Source organism: Cataglyphis hispanica, chromosome 14, assembly GCF_021464435.1.
Source record: "Cataglyphis hispanica isolate Lineage 1 chromosome 14, ULB_Chis1_1.0, whole genome shotgun sequence".
In the NCBI taxonomy this organism is placed as follows: domain Eukaryota; kingdom Metazoa; phylum Arthropoda; class Insecta; order Hymenoptera; family Formicidae; genus Cataglyphis; species Cataglyphis hispanica.
Window position 1 is genome coordinate 4,111,253 of NC_065967.1, and position 18,454 is coordinate 4,129,706.

At 40.7% G+C, this 18,454-nt stretch overlaps 1 protein-coding gene across 6 annotated transcripts in view; it reads right to left on the reverse strand.

The window, feature by feature from the left end:
- Positions 1-18,454, reverse strand: part of LOC126854714 (steroid receptor seven-up, isoforms B/C) — a 197,463-nt gene that overhangs the window by 95,539 nt on the left and 83,470 nt on the right. For 2 of the 6 annotated variants that reach the window (XM_050601702.1, XM_050601701.1), the window contains exon 1: positions 15,429-17,337. The exons of the other annotated variants lie outside the window; for them this stretch is intronic. In XM_050601702.1, the coding sequence (XP_050457659.1) occupies positions 15,429-15,789 (361 nt within the window). In that variant the 5' untranslated portion in view covers positions 15,790-17,337. Of the gene's footprint in view, positions 1-15,428; positions 17,338-18,454 lie in introns of those variants that run through there. 6 annotated transcript variants of the gene reach the window in all.

Consider the following 18,454-nt stretch of genomic DNA (forward strand, 5'->3'; position numbering starts at 1 on the left):
CCCCAATGTGCATGAAAAACTTCAGAAAAAATCAATAAATTTACAAATAAAGGATATATTAAGATTATATTAAGATGAAAAAACAATATTAAAATGCAAAAAATGTTGCGAAAAGTTCGGATGAAAGATAAGAAGATGAGAATACAATAAGATAAGAATGCAATAAAATAAAAAAATAAAATGGAAAAGATAAAATATGCTAGACAGCTCTCGATGTTGCAGTCTCAATAAGAAGCAACTTGTATGAGAGGATCGCGAGAAAATAACTATGCTCGCAAAGAGGCGAGTAAAAAGGATACAAGAATGTTCGCGAGAGTCAGAAAGGAGAATCTGAGAATGGAATGTAGTGAAACACGTAGAGAGAGAGAGAGAGAGTGATGAGAGAATATATTAACTTCCCTAATTTCTTTTCATCTTCTCTTTAAATAAACGACGATATTTATTTCAACTTATATATTGCATGGTATGCAATGTCTAAAGTCTAAAGCATCTATAAAAGTCAAAATTAAATTAGTATAAAAATTTCTAAAGTTCATTTTTAATAATCACTTTCACTAAAAAGAGAAAAAAAATGTTAGTATATATTTTTTGGAAATTGTAGAAATATCTCAATAAAATAATAAATGTTAATTTTCTTCTAATCTTGTTTTTATTCTAAATATATTCTAATATTGCGTACGTATATATAATTTTATTTAAATTAACGAATATTAGATACAAAAGATTGTTCACACATTAAGTTTCGCGAGGATTTAATAAAGCTGTAATTTCCGAAAAAGATCTCTATCTTTCTAATCACAGTCGTGCGAAGCGGGCATTACGGTTGTGGCAACAAACCACAAGTGCTTCGCGCACGTCTTTCTTGCAACGAGCGTTTCCGCTTGTCATTATTCGTACACAGTGTCGCTTAGTAATCTCGAAAAACGTCGCGCGAGTCAACGTTTCGGAAAATCATCATTGATGGTCTCCTAAGCGATTTAATTAAAGATCCATCGTTTTGCGGGCGATGAGTCACACGAAAATTCACGACTTTTCCTGGAAAATTGCACGGCAAGATAACGTGGAGTCATCCGCGATGACATATGAGTCGAACGCATCGTGATACGCGATTATGGCAAACAGAATTGACTGATCGTGACTCATAATTACATCGTCGCGATGCCGTGACTTGACAAAGTACTTTGGCACTTGTAGACTTTGAACATTATGGATGCGATGAATATTAATTTGCTGATACAACGGAAACAGTAAAAATATAAATTTTGTTCAAAATCCGTTGCTTAAATCAGGTATAGCGTGATACTTTATATAGCCATGTATAATAAGTAATCTCTCTTTTTTTACTAACATTATATTCCAATTTTTATACTTAATTATTTTCTTAAAAAATTTAATAAAAATTCATTTATTTCTAATTAAATAAATACTTTACAAAGTTGTTAATAGGAAACATAATAATATTTATAAGAAAAGAGTAGGCATGAGTGTGAAATAAAATATATTTAAAAATAAAAAAATTAAATTAAAAAGTTACAAAAGTAAAATATATTTTTTAGATATTTAAGGTTATAATTTAAGAAGCTATAAAATTAAAGTAGTTGACCATAAAAGTTATTATAAATAAAAAATTTCACAAAAAAAATCGCATATAAATTGACAAAACATTGGAAAAAAATGAAAGATATATGTAATGCATAGTTTTCATAAATATGTACAAATGTATCGTCTTGATGTATTTATTATTATTTCCATAAAACCGTATGTAGTCTGTTTTATCTCGCATATCAGTTTCTAATAGATTATGTAACCTTAATATTATCAGACCTAGTTAAAAAAAAAAAGCGCGGTAATGATTCGTTATTATTTCATACTGAGTATTACGGCAAAATAATGAGTTATTTTCGCATTTTCTTCATAATTGCTCTTCAATTAGACGTATCCGATTGAAATACAGATATTTTTTTTAAAGAGAAGCGTATCATATAATTAAAAAAAAAAAAAATTGCTGCATTTTGATCGAGCTTTGAGGAAACAGAAATAACGATCGAGCGAATCGTCATCGTTGATCGATTGGATAAAGTCACTCCGTATTCCACTTCGTCTGTCGATTGTCTTTTTGTATGGGATAAGACGCTAATCGTGCCGATACGAAAGCGCAGCTCGGAATCGATCGCGAGCGATCCTCGTTGGAGATGCTCGCGACGAGATGTGAGTCACGATGTTTGGTACGAGCGACTTTGTGGCGAATAATGACAGTAATTATAATAATAAGACCGACAAGAAAGATATGCAAGAGGTGGTATTAAGGCCAAGGGATAACGATTGCGGACCATGCTCTTCTACATTATAACTGCTGCATCACGAGCTTCCCTTCATTATGATCTCGTTTCGCATGCTACGTTCTTAATTATTTGTCCTTGAAAAATAGAAGAGGCGATAGAGCAAATTAGCGAATGTTAACAGTTAAAAAACATTACTATGTGTGAAATATTTTAAGAATTTCACTAAAGCTAATTAATAGGAGAATAAATCATTAAAAATGATAAAAAATGCTTTTCTGTCTCATATAAATGAGCTATATCTTTTCGAAATAAAAGAGAAGTCATGATACTAATTATAATTTGTAATTATAATAAAATGAGATAAATAAAAGCATTTAATATATTTATTGAAATATATTTATTGTTTTATTTGAGTAGCTTGTTTCTTCTTCTTTTTCACTTCCTCCTTATAATACTAGTTCAACCACTCAAAAATATGCGATCTCAATCTAAGTTGATGTTTAAAAGATAAATTGACGACAAAATTAATATTTATAATTGACGAAAACAAGATATGCTGAATTATTCAACGATATTTCTGAATTAATAATTCATTAAGATGCATAATTCTCGTTTTATTTCGAATTCCCCGGGTCTTTTACGACATACACGGATTTTTAATAGCGAGAGCGAACAATCGATGGAAGTTAGCGAAGAAGCTGGCGCACGATTCGGTCAGTAACATTTCGACTCGGTCGCGTAAAATTAACGACATTGTTATAATTAATTAGCCCGGCTGGCGGCGCGGTGTGCAAACGCGTGGGGTTCGTTAGCGGGATAATTGGTCACAGAGGATGCGTTCAGGTAAGTCGCGCCTTGGTAATTCTATGCCCGGCGCGTACACACACGCCGCGCCGGTGGCGTGTCCGACGTCCTGGCGATGTAAGACCTTGCTCTCTGCCTAACAGCGTGCGGTGCATGCTCTTAAAAGCAGACCGGAGCCTATCCGATATACGGTACATTGCATCGTCGCCGCAAACTAAATATATTCGATCTTTATCTCTTTCTCTCTACATATAAACTTATTTTTCCAGAGATAATCTCTCTAATCATCATTCGTATAGAATAAATAAATATTATAGACAGCATACGGCGCGTAATAATAACTTTATCTTTTTATAAAATCTTTCAATAATTATATTATATATTATTTATAAATCTATTTTTTACTCATAAAATAAGACTTTCATATTTTCTGTCCTTTTCCAAATTTTTACTCAATTTCTAACTGAAACAAAAAAAATCTCTTACTTTTAATGCTGAAAAATTAAATTTCGTTCTCTCTCTCTTCCGCTGTCTCTTTCTTCTTCTTCAGACAGATAGCAATGAAGAGATAAAAAATTTCATTCAACAAACTACTAATATTTATTCGCACGTTTCTCCATTGCCGCTTTTACCTATGCCCTACATCCTCGAGATCGTAAACGATCGAAAATACATGTCGAGATGCTCTTCTCGAGGCAGATGAAACGTTGCTCCGCGATATCGAGCAGCGCGCGTAGTTACCGATTAGAAAGTTCGACTCTCGTGATATGCTGTCGGTGTAAAATGGTGTTTAGCGGACGTCTTAGCGAGATCAAACGGCACGTCGCGCCGTGATTCAAGACTCGCCTTGTGTTCCAGAACGTTACCTCGATCGCAGAGCGAGTATCATACCGGTCCGTTTCACCGTACGTAACGCCCCGTAGCAGAGATAATCGTACTAAGCGCGACGTGACCTTATTTACACTTTGCATGATTGCAAAATATTTGGATACAACCGTTTAGATGTCAAAATGATCTATATATTTCGGCATAATTTTTTGCACGTTTTGATAATTGCTAATAATTATATAAATCGTCTTAATAAATGTATAATTAAAAGTTTTAGAAAAAAACGGATTAAATCTTTGAATATCTTGCAAGATTTATTTTAAATATTTAACATGCATAGTTATATCTAAATAATCTTTTTATAAAAAATTTTTATCGCTAATCTTATCATCATTTCAAATCTAAAGCCTTCTTAAACGATCGTTCATTTCTATTTAAAATGAAATCTTCTTTTCTTAAGAAGTCGTGTTATTCTTGATGTTTCATAACACTGATGGATATCATCACGAGATGATCACGTCAATCGAATGAAGCCGGAGGCCTGTATCGCTTATCGTTTACTTCCGCGAAAGACTCGCGGAAACGCGACGCACGCTCTCCAGATGGAAACGAGATTAATAAAGATTAGCAAAGTCGGAATAATATAGCATGATCTCGTTAGAACGATTAGCCCGCGGGGCCTTTCGAGACGTCTTTCTGGCTTCTTCCTTCCGCGCGTCGTTCCAGACGTAAGTCCGTAAGTAAGACTCGCTTAAGGCGCAAGGGAGCGAGAGACCCCGAAGAAGAGAGGAAGCCCCTCGCGGTTGTATCTCAGACCGCGCAACCGGAATCAAATTTCCACCCTGAAGAGAACAGCGAAACTTTCTGGCGTATTTACAAATGCCGAATTCGAGAAAGAAGAGAAGATTAAGATACTTTTTTTTAATACTTCATTATGTATATGTATCATGCAAAAATACCATGTCACATTTTATACATTTTACGAATTATAAAAATAAAGAGAACAACTTTAATTATTTTAAATGTTTGCATTATTGGCTCGTTAATAAAATAGTATATTTTTGAAATGAAAAATCCTCGTATTTTTATACATATTTTTTCATTAAAAAATTCTACGATAATCCTGGATACTATTTTACGCAAGAAATTAAAAAGTATGAGAGAATGCCTATTTTTTTGCAAGATGGGAAACGACTTTCACTTTCACTTGAAATAAAATTCGGCAATCACAAAAACAATTTCATTAAATGTAATTGGATAAAAAAACAACGCAGGAGTAAATGTTATATTTTGTAAAATGTATAGACAGCGAAAGAAGAAAACTACTCAAATTTTTTCTCGATACTTTAATACTGCATTCATCTGATTATTCGTGACATCGAATCAGATTCGCGTCGCGGCAGATTTCTGTGAGACAATTATTCTTAATCGTTTCTGGAAACGCGCTCATTTTATTCCACGTTATAATCATTGTTCGTATAATTATGCCAAAACAGATTGACTCTGTAATTCGTTAGTGTGCAGGAAATGGGCGAAGGGGAGTTCATTTAAATGTGAGTAAAGAAGAAAAAAGCCGAAACGCTCTCTACGATCGCTGTGCTCTCAGAAATATAACGTGGCTTGTACAGAATCAACTTTACCACAAATAATATCCCCGTCTTAAACATCAGTTTACCACGCCGCGCGTAATTACTATAATCAAAAGCACATGGACATCCTTAAGCAATGTTCGCGTCGGTCATTTATGTCCACGTGGAATTTGCTTGTCACGTCTCGACGTATTGTCCGAAATGCGAATGGTCCCACAACAAAGTATTATGAGAACACTTGATACATATATACATAATATTTTACTTAGATATATATCAATATTTTATATCAAACTTCACATCAATTTTTTGTATTTTTCGACTATATAAATATGATTAATTTTAATCCCCAAAAAATATAAAGCTAAAAATAAAATATATAATAATACAACTTTAGTAAGTCAATTGTTCGTTTTAACCGCGACCGCGTCATGATTTGCATTCACATTGACATTCCCCTGATGTCGCTCTCTTTCCTCGACAACAAATAATAATAAATATATAATCGGCTGTATCCTCTGGGAACAAACGACATCGGAGACTCCCTTGGTTCTTGGGGTACAAGGACAAACGCACTCAAGGTCGCGAGAGCAGAGTATCACGGCTAAAAAATACTCAATCGCATCTATTACCAAAATCGCAAAAATGCAAAAACATGCAAGTGTGCTGAAAGTCGATAAAGTTCTCGAAAATAAGGGGATGGCTCATAGTTTAGAAATAATGACAGAGTGCAGCGTGTGAAACAAAGCTTCGCGTTACCGCTATACCCATCCGCTCATTTAGAAGATTTTATGCGATTTGCCTTTATTAATATTTAGAGTTAAATCATAGAGTTTAATCATGAGTGGAAAACGGATTAATGCGATGATGAATAAAAAGATGTCTTCTGCAATCTATTATATATGAAATAGTTATTTATATATGTTTGTTTAAAAATACCATCGTATTAATATAATTTTTTATATGCATGAGAAAAAAAATTATTTTAAATTCTTATATAAATATATAAAATATGTATAATTTAAAAATTTATACAGTGATATAAAAAATTATATATATGAATACTTTGCTAATTGTATATCTTTTAAAATTTTTCCTTAAAATATAAAAACTATCAGCCTAAAACGTATCTAACGATGAAGATTTTAGTTGATATCAGAAATAAATATAATCGGCGCCTTTGATGTACGAATCATCGCTCAATTAATTAGATTCAAGATGCATATATCGAGTATGACCGATCGATCAAATGCATTCCAGAGATCTCAAAATCGATCTAACGTCGATCCAATCTCTTCCAAGGTCGCCTGGCAGAGCCGTCGATCCTCGGAAGAAATAGCCTTTGGATGAACCATCTGGTTCGCCACGGTCAAGCATCATCATCCATCATCATTCTTTAATATGCAATCATCCTAATTTCAAGGTCGGCGATCGATAGAATCCGAGGGTTGAACTCATATTCGCGGAAACGCAGGGTCGAATACCCGAACGACTATTGCGCAATAACCAAAGACAGAGAATCTTGTACGAGTCGTGCTACTTGGAATGGGAGGTACCCGGGTTCCTGTAATCGGCAGATTAATGTTCACCTCTCTCTCTCTCTCTCTCTCTCTCTCTTCGTTCGTCTGGAACGCCTAATCTCAAACGATAACCCAGAATCTGTCCGAAGGGGGCAACCGCGTATCGTTCGGATTGTTCGGGATCGCCGATGAACGGACGGTTTGATTTACGGCAGGTATATATACTTGGGGCTCTCTTGGCGCGCGATCCGAGTGCCTGGCATTTTACGAGGACGCTTCTCCGGAACCCAGAGACCGGTAAGACCCTCCAAATTCTGACGTACGCGGTTTCGAACAAGTCGAACTGGTCGCGAAGCGTTAACGCCTCCGGTCGCGTCCGGGGCGTTGTTTCGGGCCGGCAAGATAATACCCGACGGGGCATTTAACGCGACCGAAGGTGCTGGCCAAGGGTTCGGCATTCATCGGCGGTCAGTTGACCGACGACCAGTTTTTCCGACCGCGAGGACAACGCCTGGGGTGTCTTTCCCAGGCTTTCTCGCCGGTATGCATACTCGTCCACGTGACCCTTTCGAAGAAAGCCTCCTTCAAACACGTGGAGAAAGAAGATCGAACCAAAGGACGCGCGAGTGAAAGAGAAAGAGGGAATCGATAATCGTCAATCGAGGACGAGGACGTAAAGGGAATGTAAAGGGAAAGATGCAAAGGAGAGATCGCCGACGCGAAGGGGACGCAAAGGGGTATCCGGTTTTGGAATCGGGCCGTTGCGTCCCGGGCCAGACCGGACCAGACAGTTCTCGCGGGATCATTAATCAAAATATTTACGCGCAGGGACGTGCGAGCGTCCGGAGAGTCGTCCCGACACTCCGTCTTATCGATTATCCGATGTCACGTCTCGTATGTATTTTCGGTATTCAAAGGGGGTATTCTATACGGGTGCCCGTTAGTCCCGCACGCGGGAAGCAAGAGAAAAGGAGAAGAGGGGAAAGGGCGAAAGCAGAAGAAAGAAGTCCGCCTTGTCAGATGACAATCTCGACGCCGAGAGAGAGCACACATCACGATCATCTAGTAATTTATATACCGGCGTGTGTAAACGTGCGTGCATTTTTCGTGAGTCCCTCCGCGACCTGAGGTCGTGGTGGGCCTTCCTTACCCTTCCCCTCTCTCCCCCATGGCTCTACGTCATTTCGATTCCTCGACGAATGTACCGTGACGTTCGCACCGGTGAGGCTCCTCTCCGAGCGCGTTGGCGCGCGGCCTTGCTATCGGGACCTCGTCGCAATTTATTGCCGGTACAGCGTAATGACCTGCCCCCCCCCCCCTCCCCCACTCACTGCTTTAATTATAGCTCATTCCCGTCATCGACGAAAGCAGCCGCGCATTTCGCTCGAGTCAGATAGTCTTATTTCCGTGTCAATGGATTGACATTTCTCGCCGCTTTGTGCGACATCCCCATGATTTTTTGAAGTAGTAAATCAAACTGTTATTAAAACAGCTTATCCCTAAACGGTCGAATAAATTAACTTTAACATATATGTGTTGTATACATATACAAAGGTTTATGTATATCCAGTTATATTATACATCTATGACTTATTCATATAAATTATATTGTTGTAATTGTTCCTATCAGTGTGATAGCAAGTAATAAAAATAATTGTAAGAATAATAATTAAAATTTCTTCCTATATTTACATGCATCGAATGACGTTTGCATTATTAATAATTTTTCATTCTTATAAATAATTATATATTTAAGAAATTAATTATGAGATATAGTGTATAACAATTATACGCTATCAAATTTTTCAAAATTTAACATTTTGCTCTTTTATCAATTTTATCAAAAACTATTATCTCAAATATCTTTTTTATATATTCAAAAAATTCAGAAACCTAAAAAAAAAATTATACGATTAATATATGCGATGATGAGTGTTGTGTGAAGTGTAAACAAAAATATTTTCATTTAGCAGCAAAATTCCGTTCTTCCAATTATTCTTATCTACAGTAAATTCATTTCTACAGCACATCATTTCTTTATCCAATGGCCCTTCAGTCATTCGCTCGGAACGTCATCGTCGCATCTGTTATCCGCAATATCTCGGGTGACTACTATTGTGGAACGCATAACCGGTGTAACGCGTGCCGATCGAAGCACACGCTGCTTACGCAATCAGCATGAGGTTGCGGAAAACGCATTTAACGAGTGAGCCTTTCGCAAGAAGTCGCACCGATAGCCATAGATCTATTCTATCGCTCGCGATCGCGTTCTCACAGACATTGTCGATTTGACGATTGGAAAGAAATCGGCGAAGAACACGCCACCGATGCGCCGTATACACGCGCGTTTCACATTGGACGTTCATTGGCATAATCGACCTGATTGTCGGCGATCACTTTATTACGTCGACGGGTTGATTTTGATGTCAAGCGATGTCAAACGGCCGCGAGTTATCGTCAATTTGCCCCGTCGATCGAGACGAGTCTCGAGGCATGTTACGAGAACGAAAGAAATATCTCGAATTTTCGCGTAGAATTTCGAGAAAATGTTTCTTGTAAAACGATAATAATTGAAATATTAAATTTGATATTCCAAGTTTGAACAACGTGATTTTTGAGAGGCGGATATCTCGACATCGTCGGTTACCTCCGAGACGTTTCTCCATCTCGACGCGATCGTTTTTCAGATGCAATCAAACCCTTATTTCACAATGAAAGGGGAGGAAAAGAACGACAAGGATACAGCTGCGCGAGCGTTGCCTCCTACACGAGAGACGAGGGAGAGAATTCGCGGTGTTCCGGGCAATTAAGATTACCGCCGTACAGAAATTATCGCCGGATTAACCGTGTTATTACGGCACCGCTAATGCTACAGATAGGCGCGAGAGCCACGGCATGCCACGCTAGGCATGCCGCTTCGCTTCGCCCCCGACAATGGTAAATATCGTTACCGCGCTTGTAATTGGTACACCAGGGAGAGAGAGAGTGACTCGCCGTTGTAACTCGAGCGCTCAATTAAGGATCCCGACTCTTAACCCGGCTCGGCTCGTTCCTCCTCGTTTCCACCGTGACGACTCTGCATCGACCGTATCGCGTTTAATCCGTCGCGGTATCACCACACACCGTTTCCCGTATTTCCCGTAAGCACTTGTTATCGTCTTGCCATCATCCGGACTCTTTTAAATAAACACAGGTCGCCTGCTTGTTTAAGCGAAACATGAGAGAGATATTAATCCTTGCCCGTGTGAATTTTCTAATTTTTATTTTATTATATTTTTCTTATCATTGTCTTATGAATGATCTCTGATTATAAAATATGCTCTTGAAATCTGTCTCTCATACACTTTGTATACACACTTTAATCATAAACCTAGTCTTGCGCATATTAATGTGCATGATGTAACAGATAAAAATTCACTATGAGATACAATTCATAAGAAAATATTTTTTTTTTACTTGTTCTATATCAAAGAAAAAGACAAATGCCCCGTAAAAGAACGAGGGAGTCCTTTGGAAGGACGCGTTGGAGTTCACGAGGAGGTCGACGGATGCACGAAGACGATCGTTTCGCTCGAGGAATTCCGGGAGAAGCGGGTCGGGTGCATTGCAGGGCGAGTAATTAGAGAAGCTCGGGTTCATTAGGATATCTGGTCGTATCTTGGCGACAGTTTCCGCCACGCGACCATCGGCGGTAACGCTCGGGGCGATTCAACGCGGATACGAGAGTCAGGCAGGTACATTTATTTCCAAGATGTTGCAGTTTCACACGTCAAACATCAAACGACACACAAAAAAGAGATATAAAAAAATAACAGCAATGCTACGCTGTAGACTAATTATACGAGTAAACAATCAATTTTTTTTTTTTAAGCAACATCATGAAAGACCTCATCTTTCTTGCTAAATAATTATTTTGTTATTTAACTTTCGTCAATATATTATATTATATACTTTAATAGTCAGATAAAAATAAGCAATATTAAAATAAGAAATAGAAATAAAAATAGAAACTAGCTAGAACCAGATTAAAAATAAATACTAGCAATAAATTAAGTTAATTTTTAAATCAATATTTGTTTTATTATTAAAAGAGTTATTTAACACGTCGAGAAGATTCTTAGATTACTTCTCTGGTAAAAAATGTGGTCAATTTATTATAAGCGCGCGCAGATTAATAGCCGGTACTGCGACTAACTCGTTTATCGAATGAAGACGGCCGGTTCTTCCGACAGACCTAGCCGTCAATTAACTCGCGCAGCGAGAACAAGCCCTTCGGGGGGGATGCGACTCGGTCGGTCAGTTGCAGCATCGTGGAGCCTCGCATTTCCGCGTACTTGGAGCGAGCAAACGCGGTGGTGGTCGACCGACATCTGGCCGACGTGGCCGGGGCAATTCGTGAAATTCGTCGTGCACAGATTACGCGCGGTTTAACCGCGCGCGCGAGCCGCCGGAAACGGTTTACACATTGTACACGGAAGCAATTATCGCGGTCGCATGCTGCAGCAACGCCGAGCGACGCTTTAATTGCCCGACAGCTTCGCCCATCTCTCTGCAACGGTTAGTTAAGGATTTTTCTAAATACCGAATAGCTCCGTAAATTATGGACATATTACCCGATAATGCGAGCATGGTATGCAATAATTAATATAGTTATAGTACGATGGAGAAAGGATAGAACACATGATTTCACGTATTTTTGCCTTTAAATAGTTCGCACGTGTATTCTACTTTGCCTTTTAAAATCACGATATATGTTTATATCTGCATTAAATTGTCATGTACGTCGTAAATATAATATTACGAGGATATTTATGAGAATGAAGAATATCAATTCTACAATTTGCAGATAAGAAATATATCTCTCTTTTATTTTTGTAAATATACAATGATATAATAAAAAGTAAAACGTAATAATAAATTTATTTCTAACATATATATAGTTATAGATCTATATATATATATATATATTAGTAATAAATTCATATAATTGTTACGTTTTATATTTTATTACAGAATAACTAGTGCAAGAGTTTATGGAAATTACTATGATTGATTTCACAGCCTCTACCACGCACATCATTATTCTGTATCTGCTTATCACACAGATTACGAAACGGCAATGATTATTCTCGTTCGCATGTTATTTTGTTCGAATACTCCTAGGCACTTTGCGGACAATCTCAGGACTGATCCCGGTATAAAGTACATTTTTTCTATCTATCCAAATCGATCAGGACTCAACGTCGAGCAAATCCATTTATCCATCTGTCTATCCGTCTTCTCTCGCGCTTCAATATCCCATGATTTCCGCGCGTGTTACGTGCCAGATCCCACGCATGGTCTCGTCTCCGTCGAGGGCAATACACCGACGATAGTAAACCTAACGAGCTCTCAATAGCTTGATCCCCGCTGTCGGTTACCGCAAATAAGCTCAATCCTGCGGTAACGTCTAGCGAGCGATGAATGCTAAACGCAGAAATGCGGAACCACTACGCAGCGAGAGGGATAATGTGCGGTGAATGGAAGAATGTTATGAGCTCGCATGAGGTATTCGTGTTGTCGGTGACGGGTGATACGGTACCCCACGGGGATCACGAAAGCAGAACGTACCGTTTTAACGCCCGGTAAAAATAATTTCGATCACGAAAGAGCGGCAAGGATTATGTATTCTTTACATTAATAGAAAGCATATATCGTCTAATTATCATCTGTCATAAGAATGACTGTTATAAAATTTATTTATATCAAAATAATTAACTTGAAATATTTTAACGTGTGTAAAAAACAATATATGAATCTTAGATTATTTCATGCGACATGGCGTAAAATCGATTTTTAATTTATATAATTATTTTACTCCACGTTTATCATGCAAGTTTTTCAATTAATTGTTTTCAAGTAATTTCCAATTAATATTTTCGTCCTATGATGACTTCGGCGGTAAATCGAAAACGTGCGAGGTCAAAAAGAAGGAGGAACCGCAAATAGCCGTGTGTCATTAATCAAGGCCCTCGAAGTGCACTAAATCACCCGCGAGATATAAATTACCGTTGGCAATCTGGTATCAATAAGGTGTAATTCGGGATAATAGGGCATGCGAAGGAGGGTCAGGGTGGGAAGGGAGGGCAGGCAGCGCGGGAGGATATATAACTCCTGATTTCCGAGGGTGCTGTAGATTTCGATTAACCCGAGTCCGTCCGTCTGTCCGAGCCGAGTCGCGACATTTCTCTTCGTTACCCTCTTCTCGTCTCGATTCTTCCAACCTTCGATCCTTCGCCTTCGTATAAATGATTTAACGGACGGATGTGCACAGGGACCAGCTGGTCGCCGTCGCAAATACGAAAGGGGCCAACGCGTAAGAAAGCGCCGAAATATCGAAAGTCACAAGTATTCATCAACAGATTTCAAGATATATATGTTAATACTGATAAACATTCTTCCTCAGAATATGTCAAAAAAAATGTATGACAATAAAAGTCGATGCACGATTAACGGCTCTTTTTTAGCTGTCAAATTTCTTAACAGAGAGGTTCTGTTAAGAATATTAATTAAAATATTAATTCAAATTTTAATCCACAAGAGAAAAATTGTCACTGCTACTTAAAGAATAAATAAATGCTTTCAACAAGATAGAATACATTCTTATTAAAACATATATAAATAATTTCATTACGTTAACTATTCGGCACAATTTAATATTTACTTCTGTTTTCTAATTACAATTATGCAGTTTTGTTGGTAACTCAAAGGTCAAAAAATTGATCTGGAGCCGCGCGCAAAACAAGGAAAACCACGAGTTATGCAATATTCAAATCGACATTCAGATCGTCCGAGTTGTTTCCCATATATCGACAGATCGCGAGATTCGTCGGCGCGATACAACACGCGGCGCGGCGCGGCTAATTAGTTATCCTCGATACATCTGGCCGATGGATAATTAGCCGTTACGGTTTATACGCGCGATAACTCGCCGCTCGCTCGCTCGCTCACTCGCGCGCACGTTCCTGCCGACGACCCGCTGGGATTTGTTTCCGCCCGTGAAAACAATTTGTTTCTCATTCCATCGGTACCGAAACCCCGTCATCATCGGCGCCAGAATGGGATAAACCCTTCCCTCTCGCGTCCGCTTTCTCCCTTTCGGCATCCGTCCTCGTTCATCCCGCTTCATTTCCTCGGCCCTATTACATCGTTATTAGGCTCGTAACAGACGTGTAAGCGTTCCGGGGAACACCCCACTGGGTTATTAATGGTGACTCTTTGTTTTTTCGTACTCTCCACGCCCGATGGCCACGATGTACTCTTCTTCTCCTCTTCTCTTTTTCTCTCTCCCTCTCCGTTCGCCTTCTTCTATCACGACGCGCATCTCTCTTTCTCTTTTATTAACTCGAGATTTTACCATTTTTCCTCTCCCTTTCTTTCTCTTTTTCTCTTTATTATATACCTCTCTACTTCCGTTCCTCCTCTCACGCATGTCTTGAATAAATTAATGTAAGCGGGCATTAAGGTAGATGTCGGGCTTTCTGATGCGAATGAGCTCTGCCTCGCGCGGTGACAAATTGGTGGCACAGGTAAAGGGATACCCTTCGCGCGCCCTACGATACCCACGGTAAAGAGAACAGTCGTCGAAAAGGCGTGCACGCGCTCTTCCACGTGGAAGAAAAAAAAAAAAAAAGAAAAAACGTCGCGAGAACCTCGACGGTAGAGATTTCGATGGTTGCCCTATACTCGCAGTGCGGCTGTTTTAGCGCGCGTGCTACCGTTCGTGTCGCTCATCTTGAAATCTCTCTCGTAAATCTTTTCGATGAGATGTCAAATTTTCGCTCTTAATCGCGAATAAAACACGGATTTATTCGCTTTTACAATTATCGCCTATACATTGTTTTTTCACTTGATATTTTAGATTCGTTAGATTATTTTAAAATAGAAATATAATCTAAAAGAAGACAAATTATGCTTTTTAAACCGAGTTAATTCAAATTATCGGTGAAAGTCAATCAGGATTTTTTTAAGCGAAAAAGTATTTGCAAACGTCGAATCAGCGAATAGAATAAAAAGGCAATATTTTTTAAATAACACGAGAAGAATCGGCTTAATTAATTACATAAATGGGCACACACTGACATAGTTTTATTTTTGTGTTAGCAATAATAGATTTATCTTGCGACATTATATATCTTCCTTGCACCTTTCCTAACACATGCGAGCTTGAAACGAAATTCTTTCGCTTATTGTTTCGCGTCATGAAGCATGAAATGTCATCGCGATTCGTTCAATTTTATACTCATTGACTACAGGCATCCACTTATTATCACACGAATGATCGATATTAAGACTGTGCTCGACAAATCCCACGACAATTTTTCGCACTTTCTCAAACGGAAAAAACCGTCACAAACGACACTCACCTTCGCAAGTAAACTGTCCGTAATGCTTGCCGCTGCTCTTGTCCCCGCAGACCACGCACTCAATGTTCGGTGATTTGTCCGTTTGCGAGCTGCCGGACTGCGAACTATTGGCCTGGCTGCCGGGGGTGGTGCTGGGCGGCAAAGGGTCTCTCGAGGTCAGGACCGAGCCGGCGGGTACCAAGCAGGTGATGTCCTCCGGCGTAGCCGAGGGCGTGAGATGCGCGGGCGGCATCGGCGGCGGCGGGCCAACCTGAAGGGGCCCAAGGGGCCCGCCGCCGCCGCCACCGCCGCCGCCGGCTGCGCCCAGGGCGGCCCCGGAGTCCCGCGAGGCCCAGGAGGGCGGCGGCGCGACCAACGCCATCGAGGCGGTGGTGCCGCGCGCCGGGAACCCCAGCTCCAACGTGGTGGTGAACTCGGGGTGGTGGTGTCCGGCTGGCACCCGGCCAGGGAACAACGTCGCCGTCGCGGCCGGGTAAACCACCCCGGCAGTCGCCAGGGCGTCCGCGCCTACTGTCCCGCCTCGAACCACCCTGCCGGTTTCCTGCCCGTGACCCGCGACCGACGACGACGGGGCCGGTTGTTTCCGGGTCGGCTCGACACTTCCGACCAGAATCGTTTAATCCGATTAAGTTCCTCGAGTTGGATTTAGCTCGGTCCGGAAAGATGCAAAATTCTGATACAGTCAATGTCCTCGACTATTTATTCGTTGATTATTGCCGTGAAATTGCCGTTTGTAAGTTACGGCTCTTCATTCACTTCTTTCTGTCCTGAATATATTTGTAGATGAGCGCGCATAATCGCGAAATAAATCGTACGGGAGATGTCCGACACCTATCATACTTCCAGAAAAGCACGGCTAGATCGACATAATATTTTTCAGTTATTGTTCGGATGTAATTATACACCGTAGCTATTTGAAGATATCAAAGTTACTACTTCAATGCACTATGATTCTTCCAAGTAGTATTCTCGATCACTTCCGTTTTGATTCTTTAAATCTCCAATTGGATTAATTCTCTAAAATCTACAGAGATCAAAGGTATGTCCAATCTTTCGCTTTCTTCAAAGATATTTTAAATGAAGATTTCGCAGCTTTGATCAATCTCGTTATCGCTCACAAATTGTTGGCGCGGCAACAACCACGATATTATATCGCGAAAACTTTTGGTAAACGCGCGTAAACGGTGATCGCGAATGATACAACAACAGTAACAATTTTGGTCACACTCGGTCATGCACTCAGAGGCACTTCACTTTTCCACGTGCACGTCGCGATTTCCCGAGGCGAAAGGTCTCGCGTTAAAAACACCCACACTGATCGGTCTATCCTAGCATCAACTCTTCAGCATCAAAGCGACGACACACCATTTATTGGGAAGGTAGGAGAGACAGGTAAGTCCCAACCCAGAAAATTTAGAGTGGCCGCGTTCTCTGGAATACCGCCTGATGTTTCGCGCTCTGGCGCGTATCAGAGTATACACCAAAGATCACTCTTGTCCGCGTGCGTGCGTACGTACGTACGTACGTACGTACGCATATGTAATCGATATAACGTGTATGTCCTTAGCGACACTTGCGTTTGCGCGCGACTCTCGTGTATACGTTCGCTCGTCGCGTGTACTTCTCGCGAATGCGTGTTGCGCGATGGTGTGCGTGATGGTGTCGTCCCTCCGTCGCGCGCTCGCAGCGCCGGGCAGCAGCAGCAACAGCAGCGGCGGCGGCGACAGCGGCGGCGGCGGCAGCAGCAACGGCAGCAGCAACGGCAGCAGGAGCAGCAGAGCGGCGGCCCGTGCTGTAGTAGTAGTAGTAGGAGGAGAAGGAGAAGAAGAAGAAGAGAGGTGATACTCGACTACCGCCTCGATACGACTATTCTTGGGGCCGACCAGAGACCGACTGCCGACTAAGGCGACCCCTGACACCGACCTGGCTCTCCCACCATCGCAAACCCGCGAGGGTTTCTCGCGGGTTCCGCCAGTTTCCATGGCTACCGAAGGTGGGGTCGAGTCCCGGGCGCGCCCCGGTCGTCCTCTTATTGGCTACGGGCCTGCCCTACCCCGGTTGAACAGCACGCGTTGCCCGACCGAGTAGTTTCGTACCTACTTTGACTCCTCGATCTAGTCGCCGCTTCTCCCTACTTCTCTCCATCCCGTGCTCGCGAAATGAGCGGAGTCTCCCACCTTCGCTTGAGGTCGTCTCGCTCGCCGCACCGATGCCTCGCATCGCTCTCCATCTATCTATCCGTCTACCATCAGTCTATTCGTCCTCTACTCTCCTTCTCTTTCGCCCTTCCTTCCTCACCCCTTTCTCCATCTCTTTTTTCTTCCTATACGCCAACTCGACGAACAAGCGGTCCGCAGTTCTCCTTATCGCGTTCTCTCCTTCACCCTCGTATCCCACCACTCTACTCGTGATCTCTTCTCTCGTGGACCGAGCTCTACAGATTCTTCAACCTGCTGATCATATTACTACGCTTTTTATCAAACCGACCGCGAGCGCTACCACAAATCGTCATCGCCGTCTCTAAGCGCCTGTCGAGCAACTTGGTCTTCTCGGGAAGGGGCGTATTCGATTCACTAAACTCAACCTTGAACTCATTTAATCTCGCGATTTCTATCACTTTTTGTTTCAATTTAATTTATCTGCGTTTTATTTCCGTTTATTGTTGATCCAATTGTTATTCTTATTAGTATCGCTGCAGTGCAAATGACAATCTTAATATAATTACTAGCAACTTTTCCATTTTATTATATTTCATATCATTTTCTTGTATATCTTTCTTCGTTTCCTTAAAAAAAAAAAAAAAGTATTTTTTCCACACTATCATAAAATTACTTCGTGAAAATCCGTTATTAGCTGGCTGATAGACGACGAGTGACGATCTATAGACAAGCGATTAACATTTCATCCGGATCTTCGGGCGTCTTTTCCGTTTTTCTTTACAGGAAAAAGGAGCCAGGTGGAAGGAACACGGCTGTCCACCCTGTCGGTGTCAGAAGCAGCCAAGGGAAGAGAGGTCAGAGCGAGAG